At 37.5% G+C, this 14,022-nt stretch overlaps 1 protein-coding gene across 4 annotated transcripts in view; it reads right to left on the reverse strand.

Moving 5' to 3' along the window:
• TATDN1 (TatD DNase domain containing 1) overlaps nucleotides 1-14,022 on the reverse strand; it is a 32,995-nt gene that overhangs the window by 15,859 nt on the left and 3,114 nt on the right. Inside the window, exons 2-4 of one of the 4 annotated variants that reach the window (XM_079137700.1) lie at nucleotides 6,468-6,533; nucleotides 3,938-3,987; nucleotides 788-851 (exon numbers count right to left, since the gene is read on the reverse strand). In XM_079137700.1, coding sequence (XP_078993826.1) covers nucleotides 788-851; nucleotides 3,938-3,987; nucleotides 6,468-6,533 — 180 coding nt within the window. Of the gene's footprint in view, nucleotides 1-787; nucleotides 852-3,937; nucleotides 3,994-6,467; nucleotides 6,534-14,022 lie in introns of those variants that run through there. The other 3 variants (XM_079137699.1, XM_079137702.1, XM_079137701.1) reach the window with 3 other exon arrangements.

The raw sequence follows: 14,022 nt of genomic DNA on the forward strand, positions 1-14,022 counted from the left end.
AAGCACGTGAAGAGGACTGGAAGGGGCTAAGAGTAGGAAAGGGGGAAAACTTCTGAAAGCATAGCTATTTGAGAACAAAAGAATGGAAGAAAATATTCTTATGTACCCCCCAAACTCCTGGGAAGATGATTTTTTTAATATCCTTAATCACTAAATGTCAGTGTATCCTGAAAAAATCTAGTTTTAGGAAGATTTTTTTTTTTTAACCAAAGCTTTTAATAACATTTCATGCAAAAAAGAAACACACCTGTATTTTGAAAAATTATGTAGAATATCTAATTTCTCGGTATTTTTGAGAAATAGATGAACCCCAAATAAATGAGGTAGTTTTATGTAACTAGGAGTCCCTTAAAAATTAATTTCAAAACTTTTAAGATTTTAAATAAATGTAAAGTGTATTAACATAAAGTGAGCATATGAGGGATTATATATTATATTATTATTATTTACACTCCTGGGGCCTTACAGTGATCTGGCTCACAAAACAAATATTTATTAAACAAATCCTTCAGAGATCCAGATTTTTTTTTAAAAAAAGCAACTTAAATCTTAAATATTAAAATGATCTTTATAAACTATTATGAGAGGGTTTATCAAACATTTGATATATCAATGAATGCTCTGAATTTTGTCATGTTAATCATGTCCCATTGAAATCAACCCCTTTCCTGCTATTTCTATGGTCATGATTCAGTGTGCTATTCCTGAAGAACTTCTCAGAAGTTCTCAGACTTCTTCAAAATTACTTAATTTGTATATTTTTGTTGATAAAAGAACATTAGAATACCATTTGTTTGTGCCAGTTTCAGTGCATCTTTACTGTCTTGCAGATCTCCACCCGTAATCATAAACTGAAACAGAAAGACAGGAAATAAGCTGACTTTACAAGGGCATCAGCAGTTTTCCCAAACACTCCTTCCTGCCACTTCTTTGATGCAGAATGCTTTTTCTTTCCCACCTTCCTTTAAAATTCAGCTGGGAAGATCATCCCTGTGTAGAATGATATCTGATGACTCTACACACACAGCCCACAGTAAAATCTGTCACTCTTCTGAAATATCTCCTTAGATATCAGTCTCTGTTAGATCCCAGGTTCCTTAAGGGCACAGATCATACATTATGAAAGACTGAATAACTCAAGACCTGTGAATTGAGAATCCTGTTAACTAGAATCAGTGATCATCTATATCAGTAACACTGATTCAAAACAGTTCAAAACTGTTCTCTTAGGAGGTGAATAAGGTCAAAACTATTTTCAAAATAATACTAAAATAACTATTTGTCTTTTTCACTCTCATTCTGTCACAAGCATACAGTGAGGTCTTCCAGAAGCTGCATGATGTGTGATATCACAACAGACTACATAAACAGATGTGATAATTCAGTAATCTTCTGTTAACCCAATCTGTAGAGATTTGAAAGAATGTAAACAACCCACATAAACAAAAGCTCTTGGGGGGGGACCTTAGTAATATTTAAGAATGTGACATGGTTCTGAGATCAAGAAGTTTGAGAATTGCTGAGTTAATGTAATGTACCATGACAAAATCTCTGTAAGGAATTTATGGCTCTTGGAAGCTGAACTTATTTCCAGAAAGACAGCTCTCAGAATTCACCTCATGGTTAAAATGCCACCTTTGCTAATCTGTTAAAATGAAAATGTTACTAAAGAGTCATGTGTTCATGACTACTGAGCAGTGTCATTTAAGGTGCACGCTTTTCTAAAGGAGAGACTGGATCTCATTCCTGGGTATTTTTTTAAAGCATGCTTCAAGAGTATAACTAAGCTAAAATGCAAAGTTCAAGCTGGTTATGGTGGCACATGACTGTAATCCCAGAGACTTGGGAGGCTGGGACAGGAGGATTGCAAGTTTGAAGCCAGCCATAGTAACTGTGGCCAGGCCAGCCAAGACCTGCAGTAACTCAGTAAGACCCTGCCTCCAGCCAAAAAATTTTTAAAAACTGGGAATGTAGCACCCCTTGGTTCAATCTCCAGTATCAAAAATTAGAAAAAAAATAAATAAAATGCAGAATTCATTCTAGTTACACACCTAAATACATACAAAACAGAGTGGTAAATAATAAAAAAATATTTTCATATAGCTACTCAAACCTCTATTATGATTAGACATTGAATATCTATTCAGGAATGTATAGTCACAATAAAACCCCCAACTGCCTGCAGAACATAAGATATAAGTACTTTTAGAAATATTAGGGAAACTTTGTTTACTAACATTACCTAATTCTTTGAAACTAGACCAATTGCCGCCATGTAGTATTTTCATTATGTAGAAGTTTTTAATCAGTCTACTTTTTACTTCACCTGTACCTTTTTCACATAGTGGGAAAAAAATCAAGGGCTAGAAGGCATAACTCCCTCTCGCACTGTACTATGACAATGCTGATCTGACACCACATGGGTAACAAAGTTTGTTTACTTTATGTCAAGTATAACACCAAGCATTCTGCATTCAATATTTTATTTAACCTTCATAACTCTATTAATTAAGTCCTCTTATCATCCCCCCTTTACAGATGAGAAAACTGAAATCTAGAGAGAAAATATTCCAAGTTTTAAAGATATGAAGAATGAAGCTGGGGCTGGAACCCAGGTTTGTGATGTTGTAACTGCGTTTTAGCCACTACACTAGTACTGCAAAGATACTGATGAAATTCCAACTTGGAACCATGCCCACAGAAAATTCACTTCAGTCTATTATTGTGTCAGTAGTTCATATATATTTGTGTGCGTGATCAGATGTGAGAAGAATAAGCTGGGTGCAGTGGTGCATACCTATAATCCCAGCAACTCAGAAAGGTGAGGCAGAAGGATCATAAGTTGGAGGCCAGCCTTGGCAATCAGTGAGGCCCTCTCTCGAAATAAATTACAAAAGGGCTGGAGTTGTAGCTTAGTTACACAGCACCCCTGTGTTAAATCCCCAGTACTGCCACATACACACACACAAACACACACAAAAGTGTGAAGAATAAATTATTCCTGGCTTACACATGAAAGTTTAGGTACTTGGTACTTCAGTTTGCAGAAAAGCATCATATAAAGTGATTTACCAAGCAGGGCATGAACACATAATGAGAAATTCAAGTAACACTTGCTTTTCCTAATTACTTGTAAATAATTGCTAATACAATTTTAGAGCTGAAGACTGCAGAACTCATTTAGTCAGTAGTGTCACCTTTTAGCATTGATGGTATTCAACTTAGAAGCAACAGCTACCAAGTGTCCTGATACCACACTGTGTGCGTGTGTGGCCTGGCTTGCTATTTTAAAAACTAATTTGAACCCAGAGCCTCACATGTGCTAGGCAAAGCTCTACTACTGAGCCACACTCTCATCCACCTTAAAATTTTTTATTCATTCATTCAGCAATACTGGGGATTGAACCCAGGGGTGCTTTATCACTGAGTTATATCCCCAGTCCTCTTCTTTTTGAGACAAAGTCTTGTGAAATTGCTAAGGCCTTGAACCCGCGATCCTCCTGCCTCAGTCTCCCCAGTCACTGGACTTCAGGGCATGTGCCACCATAACCAGCTGGATCCATGTCTTTTGGATGATCACTTAATTCTAACAAATACTAGTATATTCAAAAATTTACTAAAAGTTGCCTTTTAAGAAGCATAGTACTTCATATAAGTTTTAAAAAATTCTTTTCAAAGAGATTTTACCACTTATTGCATTTCTGATCACATGAAAGAACTATACATGAGGTTTATGTAACTTAAAATGCTGTGACAGAATATTATGATATTCAATTTCTACTAACTTGAGAATATTGCATGTAGACAATATATACTCTAAGCGTGTGGTATTGGCATCTTCCCTTTACTCTGCAGAATTTTAACTTAAATTTAATTTTAACTAAAATTTATTTTAAATATAAAAAAAAAACCAAAGAATAACAAAAAACAGATGTACCTTTTTAACACCAGTTTGAATAGCTCTCTCTATTACATCCTGTAAGTCATCTGTATAAGACAAACCATTCATTAAGAAAACCTGGGAAATAAAAAATCACTTATCCATAATTTAGTCATCTCTTCTTGAAATAAAATATATAGAAGTAATCAAATGTACTAAATCAAAGTCAAATCAATACTATTGGAAGAAAACTTGTCACACAATAGGACTAGAGATAGCAAAAACCTTAATTAAAAAAAAAAAAGAAACCAATAAGGCAAACTAGATAAATAATAAACTATTAATTAAATTGCATTTTTATTCTGTTGACCAGAGAGAGACTAAAATTAGGAGATTCAAACAAAAGATGAATTTGCTAACTACAACTTAAGTCACTTGCCTTGAATTTGAAACTTGGCAATGCATTTTTTAAAAAGTAATTTATCTGGGCTGGGGCTGTGGCTGTGGCTCAGTGGTAGAGCACTTGCCTCCCTAGCATGGGTGAGTCCCTTATTTTGATGCCCAGTACTATGAAAAAAAGTAAACAATTATTAAGATTGTTTATTTTTACGAGGGTTTTCCTACTTGCAATGCCTCCCAAAATATGACATTTCTTTATAAATTTCAGTTAACTCTATATTTCTATAATTACCATTAACATTAAGGAAGGATAATCTGTTTTCCTTGACAGTTGTTTTTTGCCTTTTCCTATGGTTCATTGTTAAATGACAATAAATTTTTCTGGGGAGATCAATATTAACTAACCTCTGAGGCCAGAAATAAATGGACAGCAAAATAAAATAATCATATATAAAATCCATTTTTATTTCATATTTAAGAATCAGAGTAAGTGTGATTTGAATTCAATTGCTATTACTTCTAAAGTACCTACAAAATTTCTGGGGCTGGGGCTGTGGCTCAGTGGTAGAGCACTGGCTTAGCAATGTGTGAGGCACTGGGTTCAATTCTCAGCCCCACATAAAAATAAATAAATAAATAAAATAAAGGCATCGTGTCCATCTACAACTAAAAATATTATTTAAAAAAAATTTCTTTTAGACAAAAATACCAACTTAGGCAGCTTATACTAAGTACAGCAATTGGTTTTGTTGGGTATTATAAACTGCAGTAATGCTGATGTTGACCACAAAAAATTTATTTCATAAACACACATATAACCATACATATACATACATTAATAATCTCAAAGCATGAAATCCATTAAGTGCTACAAAGGCAAGAAAGGCAGAATATATGTTATTCAATAGTTTAATTGTTCTATGTAAGTAACACATAAAGATGTCATCCAAAATTCTAAGTGAAGTAGAAAAGGTAAGTTTTGAGGTAAGGCTAAGAGAGATAAGTTACTTTTCTTCTTTCAAGTGACATCTAACACTTACTACTACTTGGTGGCACAGGAAGATTAGTTTCTGACTTGGCTTACTGAAAAGTATAATTCTACATCTATAACCACAAAACCAATATTTCCTGTTTGCATTTACATAACAAGTACAGTTAATTTTCTAAGGCAATATTCACAGGCCAGTTTATTGCAGAAATTCTGCTTTTAAAAATATGTTGCTGCCATCATTCCCTGCCTAGTTACCTCTCAGCTGATAAAACAGGCCTTACAAGTGAACTTAAACAATAAATATAAGCCATTTGGCTTTGGCTATGCCTTCTCTCAGTCTTTAAGGTACTACTACCTGTTCTCCTAATGCAGTAGGTCTGTAAGTAGAGATGTGGATAGAAAAGGAAAAAGCAAAGCAGGAAAGCATATAGCATTGTATCTCCTTCTGAATCACACTACTACTTGTCATTGACTGAAAATGTTTTTGAAAAACTAGATACACTGATGTTCTATAGTAACTGATTTTTGGATTCTATGTTCTAATGTTCATTTGCTTAAAGACTAACTACCAGCTGGACGCAGTGGCGCGTCCCGGAATTCCAGAGACTGAGGAGACTGAGGCTGAGGCAGGAGGATTGAAAGTTCAAGGCTAGCCCCAGCTACTTAGCGAGGGCCTATCTCAAAAAAAAAAAAAAAAAAAAAAAAAGCTAGGAATGAAAAAAAGGATAGGTGGTGAAGTGCCTCTGGGTAAAAGGATAGGTGGTGAAGTGCCTCTGGGCTCAATGACCAGTATTCCCTCTCCCCCAAAAAGATTTAATACCAACTATTATTTTTGTGTGTGCATATGATTATTTGAAGTACTATACTCAAAACTAAACCTCTACAGATAAGAAGGGCTGGATTAAAACTGTTTTAATGGGTACCTTATAAGTGTTCAGAATCATGTTTTACCAATATAGCTTGTGTGCGTTTCACTGTTTACAGTTTTACCCAAGATGCATAATGACCTTAGTGTTTTTTTTAATCAAATTCTACATTACTTTATTTTTTATTGGTTCTTTTTAGTTATACATGGTAGTAGAATCCATTTTGATATGATTATATAATCACGATGACCTCTTTAACATTTTAAGAGTGGATTATGCTTTTCAAGAAAATGCGTCTTCATAGAAGAACTATTTATCTTAAAAATTTTACCTTGATGCTTCTGAACTCCCCTATAAATTCCACGGAACATAGGATCTGTCAAGTTGATACCAATATCTGCAGAAAGTCAAAAAAGGTAATCCATTAATCAATAAGACTCTTTATTTGAAACTTTTAAAAATAAAAATAAAACTCCTGTTACTTAATTTGCATTCAAATATTCATTCAAACAATATCCAAGTGCTAGCCACTTGTTAGTACTATGCTAGACCCATGGGAGACAAAGATGAATAAAATGTAATTCCTGCTTTCAAACTCAGTGCAGAATTGGCAGAGCAGATTCAGTAATAGGCAATTTTGAAATGTTGGAAGTAAACACTGAAGTCTTCCACGGTGGCACATGCCTATAATCCCAGCTACTTGGGAGACTAAAGCAAGAGGATTACAAGTTCAAGGCCAGCCTCAACAACTTAATGAGATCCTGACTCAAAATAATAAGGGATGGGATATAGCTCAGTGGCAGAGTGCTTATCCAGCCTGTATGAGTCCCTTGATTCAATCGCCAGTACCACAAAAAATTACAAAAAGAAGTAAACACTGGTGCTATGGGACACAAAGAATAACCGACCTAGTCTGGTGGCTGCTCAGAAGAGGCTTTCTGAACTGAATCTAAAAGGATGAGTTCTACCTAGTAGAAGAGAGGAGACCACAGACAGAGCAAAGCCTTCAGAGTGTAAAACTGTACAATACTTAAGAGAGCTACAGGCTTTTCCAGCTGGTGGAAAGAAGCAAGGGGAAGGGAGTAGCCAGGAGAGGCCACCCCAGTTATGTAAGAGACACTTGTCTTTTTTAAGAAATAGCTGGCTTTGCTAAAAACTACTTCAAGTATTAATGAGTTTTATTTTTCAAAACAAGACCAAATGGAAAACTTCCCTGATGGCAATTAAGAGAAAACCATATCTCCAATCTATAGCCTACTATTTAGGCTCAGTAAATCATGTCAAATCACTCAGCAAATAGGGTATTGAAAATTGTTTCAGATCTCGTTAGCCTATAGATAAAATTTCAAGTTTACAGGAAATGCAGAGAATTAAAGAACGAGTTAAATGATACTACAGTTAGCAGACAAATCTAAAAGATGGGACATTCTGTGGGGCAACCAGCTAAGTTCCTTCAACACCACAAGAAAGAAAACTGTTAGATCAAAGGATTTGCAAACTCCTGCCTGCAGCCTATTTCCTATTTTTATTTGCCCCCCCCAACTAAGAATGATTTTGCATTTTAAATAATTGAAAAAAATCAAAAGAATATTTGTGTCATATTAAAATGACAAAAATTTCACATTTCAGGTCCATAGTTTTATTGGAACATGGCCGCATCTGTTTGTTTATATATTGTCTGTGGCTGCTTCTGAATGACAACGGTGAGAAAGGACAAACACAATTGCTTTCTCCTAATTCATCCTCACATTCACAACATTTTTAATACATCACTTCTGACACCAGATGTGGGTTATGTAAGGCAGCTTGGGACCCCCAGCGATCCCGCTGAACTGCCGCCCGCTCGATCCAATAGCTCCCAGAAAAATGCACCGCGGACATGAGGTCTCACACAAGAGACTTTATTATGCTGATGACTAACACGTCCGCTCCAGGGTGAAAAGAAAGGAAAAAGAGAAAGATGGCATGTAGCTTCTCCCAGATATTGGAATCTCCCGGGCTGGAAGGAACCAATAGCGGAGGAGAATACTTGCAAGCTGACTGATGAAGCAATAGCTATCTAGCATGTTAGGACATAAAGTGGGAAGCAGGAAAATGGTGGCAGCGTAAGCGGAAATTCCTGTAACATGTAAGAGGTGGGCAGAGTGCAGATTGACAGGTGGTTGGGAGGCGGAGTATCGGCTTTATATTACAGGTTATCCTCCCCCACAACAACCAGTTCTCCACACACCCAGCTGTGTGCCTACAATTTAACTCAATTCTGATGTCCTCTGCCTGGAAAAAGTATCAGACCCCACAGGTTAGGGGCTCAGTCCACAAGACTGCCTTCCCTCAACTTCAGACATCCAATGTAAAGTAGTAGGTTCCCAGGTTGCCATGACTTCTGTGACTTGGCTACAAATCAGAAGTCCCTATGATCCCCTTAGAGGGTTTGATCATTTGCTAGACCAGCTCACAGAACTCAGGAAAACACTTAACCTTCAATTAGCTGTTCATTATAAGAGGAAATGTCTCAGAATAGCCAGATGGAAGAGAAGCACAGAGCTAGGTATGGGCCATGTTCTCTGTGGGGCACAACATACTCCTAACACCTCCATGTGTGTTCAATAACCTTGAAGCCCTCCAAACCCTGTTCTTTTGAGAATTTATGAAGGTTTCATTGTATGGGTATGACTGAGCAAACCACTGGCCACGGGCGAACTACTCTTCGATCAGCTCCTCTCCCTTCCCAGAGGCAAGGATGGGAAGGACTTAAAGTTTAGAGAGTTTCAATCCTCTAATCACAGGGTCAGTTTCCCTCACAAACTGCCCCCATCTGAGGTTATTCAGGAGCCCCCAGTTTCTAGTCATCTCATTAGCATACAAAAAGATACATCACTTAGGAGAACCCAAGGTTTTAGGAGATACAACTGGGGCAGAGATCAAATATTTATTATGTCATGCGATCATATAAGGACGGAGTTGAATATAGATGCTTCTGGATTCATGTTGGAGCCATCCCACTAAACACATCTAAGCTGAAAACATCATTAAGTCAAAATGCATTCAATATACCTAACCTACTGAACACTACAGCTTTGCCTACCTTATACATGCTCAGAACACTGACATTAGCCTACAGTTGGGCAAAATCACTTAACACAAAGCCTATTTTATAATAAAGTGTTGATATGTAATCTGTTGAATACTGGACTGAAAGTAAAAAACAATGTTATATGGATGTTGTCATCCCACTGTAGAGTCAAAAAATTGGGTTGAACCATTATAAGTAAGGGACCATCTTTAGTTACAACAGAAATTATATGGCCCATAAAGTCTAAAATAACTACTACATATAGAGCCTTTTAAAGAAAAAAGCTTGCAAACCTCTGTGCCAACTTAAAAAACTGAAGGAACAAATGCAAAGAGCAGGCTGAGCCTTGCTCTAAGTTAATCCACGATGAGCAGAAGAGTAGTTCTCAGACTGTGCCTAACCTAAGTTACTCTATTTTATAAAGCAGTAGTATGGCATGAGTTACACTATGTTGAGCATAAGTGCTGAGGTTGAATTACTCTATACTTGGTACAAGTAAACAACCACCATCTGCCTAGCCAACCATAAGGCACAAAGAGATAAATAAGTCAATAGTGCTAATAAAAATGACCACCTGTGAACTTATTAAATCAGAAGCAAAGGGACCTATGGGCACATCAACTCCATATCAGAAAAGCCAGGCCCATGAGCTTATCAAAACCACCACAACACCAAATGAAGCAACAGCCTCACCTGAGACTCATAAAAAGAAAACCCCAAGATGACACAGTGACATGGGATCCCATCACTTACTTGGTCACTCATTATGAGCCCTGCCTCTGCCCAGGAATCTAATTCTGTCTCAGGGGTTCAGCTCAGCCAGGCTTCTCCACCTGCCCATAAAGATGACAAATGGCTCATTCCAAGCTGACACTCTGAAACCCTCTTTGAGGACTCTTTGGAATTGGCCTGTTAAAACTCTTAGCTGACCACCTATGGTGACTCTGCATTTTATATGCACTCTGCCTTTGTTCTCAGATCAGCCTTCAGAACCCTCTGGCCACCTTAATCCTCTTTGCCTTTCTGTTGTGTATATGTCCACATATGTTCAGAATTGTGTAAAGTGGCCTGAATGTTATAGATACTAGTAATTAAGATTGGAATAAAAGAACCTGTGATTCCCCAGCTTATGATTATCAAGTGACACATGAGTTCTGGCGAATTGCAACCACTGAAAGAGGTGTAGTTTGTGAATTTATTGTTATTCAGAAAGTTCTGACATTGTGGAAAAACACACACGCATTTGGTCTATGTTACTGGCATAGTTCACTCACAACAGACAATCGAATGTGCAGATCTGGATTGGATACTATTCTGCACATGACCACCTGGGGAGAATTTGGAAAATTGGAGTATGGTTTTGGTATTAAGGTGAAAATTTCAGGAAATGGAAAGAGGGAGACTGTGATTTTAAAAAAGCAAATTACAAAAAGTTTTATATGACTTTATTTTGTTCTATATGTCCAGAGAAGAACTGGAAAGACAGTCACTGAGATACTGTTTGATCTAGGGAAATGGATTAAGACGTTTTTATTTTCTTGTTATATTTTGTTGTATTTATGTAGATATTATTTCTCATTTTTTTGGTGTGTTGCATAGAATAACTTAGAATCAATGCAGTAGAGATTTTAGTACATAATTATCATAGCTGCAAGTATTTTGAGAGTGGAAGAGTGGGTATGGTGGCACATGACTATAATTCCAGTTACTCAAGAAGTGGAGGTGGGAGGATTACAAGCTTAAGGCCAGCCTTGGCAATATAGTGAGATCCTGTCTCAAAAACAAAAAAACTGAGGGGGATGGGGGTGCAGCTAAGTAGTGGAATATGTGCTTAGCATGAGTGAGGTCCTGAGTTTGTTCCCAACACCCCACACACATAGGAGAGTGGAAGAATTTGTAAATGATATGGGGAGTAGAATATTCAAAATTCCACTTTCAGGAATGAAAAGACAAAGAGCAAAGTTGGTCTAAAGAAATCCACATGCTAATGATCTGGTGCCAGATTCAGCACAGTAAAGTTTGGCTCTGGGAAGAGAATGGAGAGGAGGCCCAGAGGCAGAGAAGTGAGCAGTGTGCGAGGGCCCTTCTGAATTCACAGTCTTCCTTCATGGTGGAGGGTAGAGGTACAGCCCAGAGGAGAAACTCTCGATGGGTTTGAAGGAGCTAAGGATGTGTCTTTTCAAAATACACCAAATGTTGTATTGCTTATTTCCAGCTGAAATGACTTGGAATTGTAGCTGCAGAAGGGGCCACATGACCTGTCTTTTCCTACATACAAGCCATAAAGATTCTTTTGGGAGGGGTGTCCTCCCTGTACCAAGATGGAAAAAATAGTCTTAATTACCAGACACTGGTAATTGGGGCTATAATGAACCAGAATATATTTACCTGGAGTAACCCTTATCTTCTGCTAGCTTTGACTCTGCCCTGCCCCATAGCTCCTCCTGACATCTGGAGAACTTACTACACAGTTCAAAGGTCCATTTGTCCTGTCATTCCTTCACAAATTTATTATTGTTTGTCTAAGTAAAAAGAATAAAAGCACCTTGGTCATTTCCTTGGACTTTACTCTTATGAAAATTCCATGTACACATAAATTTTAATAAAATGTGTATGTTTTTCTTCTGTTAATCGGCTTGGTATTCACTGATTCCCAGATCCAGCCAGAGACCACAGAAGAACTAAGGAGGGGCACTGGGGCAGGGGGAGAGAGCAGATCTCTTCCTCCCCTACAAATTCAAGTATTGACCTTGCCCCTTGTCCTTGGTCAGTGCACCACTCTTAAGAACGGAGAATCTGGATTCAAAGGACTGGTGGTGTTCAAACATAGAACCAAGGGAAACAACAGGGCCAATTACTTTTCTAGAATGAGATGCAAATGTTACAAATTTTGAGAAAGTTTTTCAAAAGTATCTGACAAAAGGCAGAAGGAATGGGTAAGTCTTGAGTACCGATCCCCTTTTTTAATGCTGAGGTTGAACCTAGGGCTTCACTCACACTAGCAAGTGCTCTACCATTGAGCTACCTCACCAGTCCTTTCTCAAAAAATTTATTTTGAAACAAGTTCTTGCTCAGTCTCTGAACGGGCTGGGATCACAAGTGTATGCCACTGCCCCTGACCCATCATGTTTTATTTCAGGAAATTGACTAATGTTACATATTACTTAATGGTTAAATAAAATAAATAGAACTCCAAATTTCTCAGCAATATATTTTTCTTTGCCTTAGAGTTATCTCTTCTGGTGAAGAAATACAGGTATTAATCAAGTTCAGCAATTTCTTAGCCTTTTTCTCTTTTGATAACTTCAAATATAATTCCTTTTTTTCCCTTAAGATGGCAAATATGGTAAGATGCCATTTAAAAAATATTTTCTAAATGTCTTGCTCTGTGTATAGACAGAAGTTCTGAAATGTTATTTTTATCAGTTTATTTCAGAGGTAGGATCTTTGGTGATGTGTTGCTTTATTTCTCTGGAATGTTAAAACTTTTAGTGTGTCATTCATATAATAATAAAAAAATCACCTCTTTTTAGAAGTATCATTAAACAAAAATTATGGGAGCCCACTAACTGGAAGAAGATATTGCCCTAAGCCCCAAGAAAGCACTCCAAACCAAACTGGGTCATTCATGATAAAGCCACATCTTTAAACTAAAAGCAGAAGATCCCAAACAGACCCGCTGTTCCTAACAGGAGAGTCCAGTCTTCCTGAGTCAGATAATAAGGAAGTCTCCTCTGCTTTAACACTTAGAAAAAAGTAACCTGATGTCAATCAATCTTTTATTTATTTTTTTGTTGTTTCCTTGTTCTCACCTTACAAAACTTATTGTTCAGCTATCCCCTAGTGAGAGCTCTCTTTTTTTTTTTTGTGGAATGGCGGCTGCCTTGATTCATAAATTGTGAATAAAAGCTAATTAGATCTATTAACTAACTTTGTTGTAATTTTCTCTTTTGACAGTAATTATTTGTAAAAAGATGTCAAAAACCTCTGGCCCACCCCATCTTTCTTGTAGTCCTGGGGATTGAACCTCGGGCCTGGTACAATGCCAACAAGCATTCTACCACTGAACTACACCCCCAGACCTGCCTATCCTTAACTTTTGTTGTCTTTTTCTAGCACATCTTCCTTCACCTGGTTCAGAATTCCCAGGAGTGGAACAGTTCCCAGGATATTGGGGTTAGGACAGATAACCATGCCCTGGCATCCAAATGTGTTTCAGGTCACGAACAGTGAAACAGGGGCCTAACGTCCCCCTTAAATACTCTGGAGATGCTTCTTACTCCTAGGAGACCTAAGAGTAAGGCTTCTGTAAAGCTTGGTGTCCAGAACATAAGGAAACATGTAGTTCGTAATTAGAATCCTAGTACAGACTTGTAGTCAGGAAGAGAGCCTATGTGGTGCTACCCCTCAACAGGTCAGGCTACACAGGCTTACCAAACCACATCCAGGGCAGAGAGAACCTAAAAGCAGACCTAGTGCTCTAGTTTGGATCTTAAGTGTCCCCCGAAGGTTCATGTGCTGTTTGCTCCTCAGAATTGCACTGTTGGGAAGTAGTGGCAACTTAGACAAATAGTTCTATTTAACATACTCTTCCCCACCTTAGAAACACTTGTGTGGGTATAATTTGAAGGGGAAACTGCTTGTTATGCAATCAGAGAAGAGGGCAATGGGGAGTCAGCTGTTCTAAGCTGAAATCTAAGGCGGCTTTCATAACACTTGTTTAAGTTTTCATGCAATTGTTCGACGTAAGCTTGTTCATGGTCTTATCTTCCATGAGTCTAATATGGTGTTTTTTGAAGTATTGCTCATGACT

The sequence above is a fragment of the Sciurus vulgaris genome (assembly GCF_902686455.1).
Source record: "Sciurus vulgaris genome assembly, chromosome: 1".
In the NCBI taxonomy this organism is placed as follows: Eukaryota; Metazoa; Chordata; class Mammalia; order Rodentia; family Sciuridae; genus Sciurus; species Sciurus vulgaris.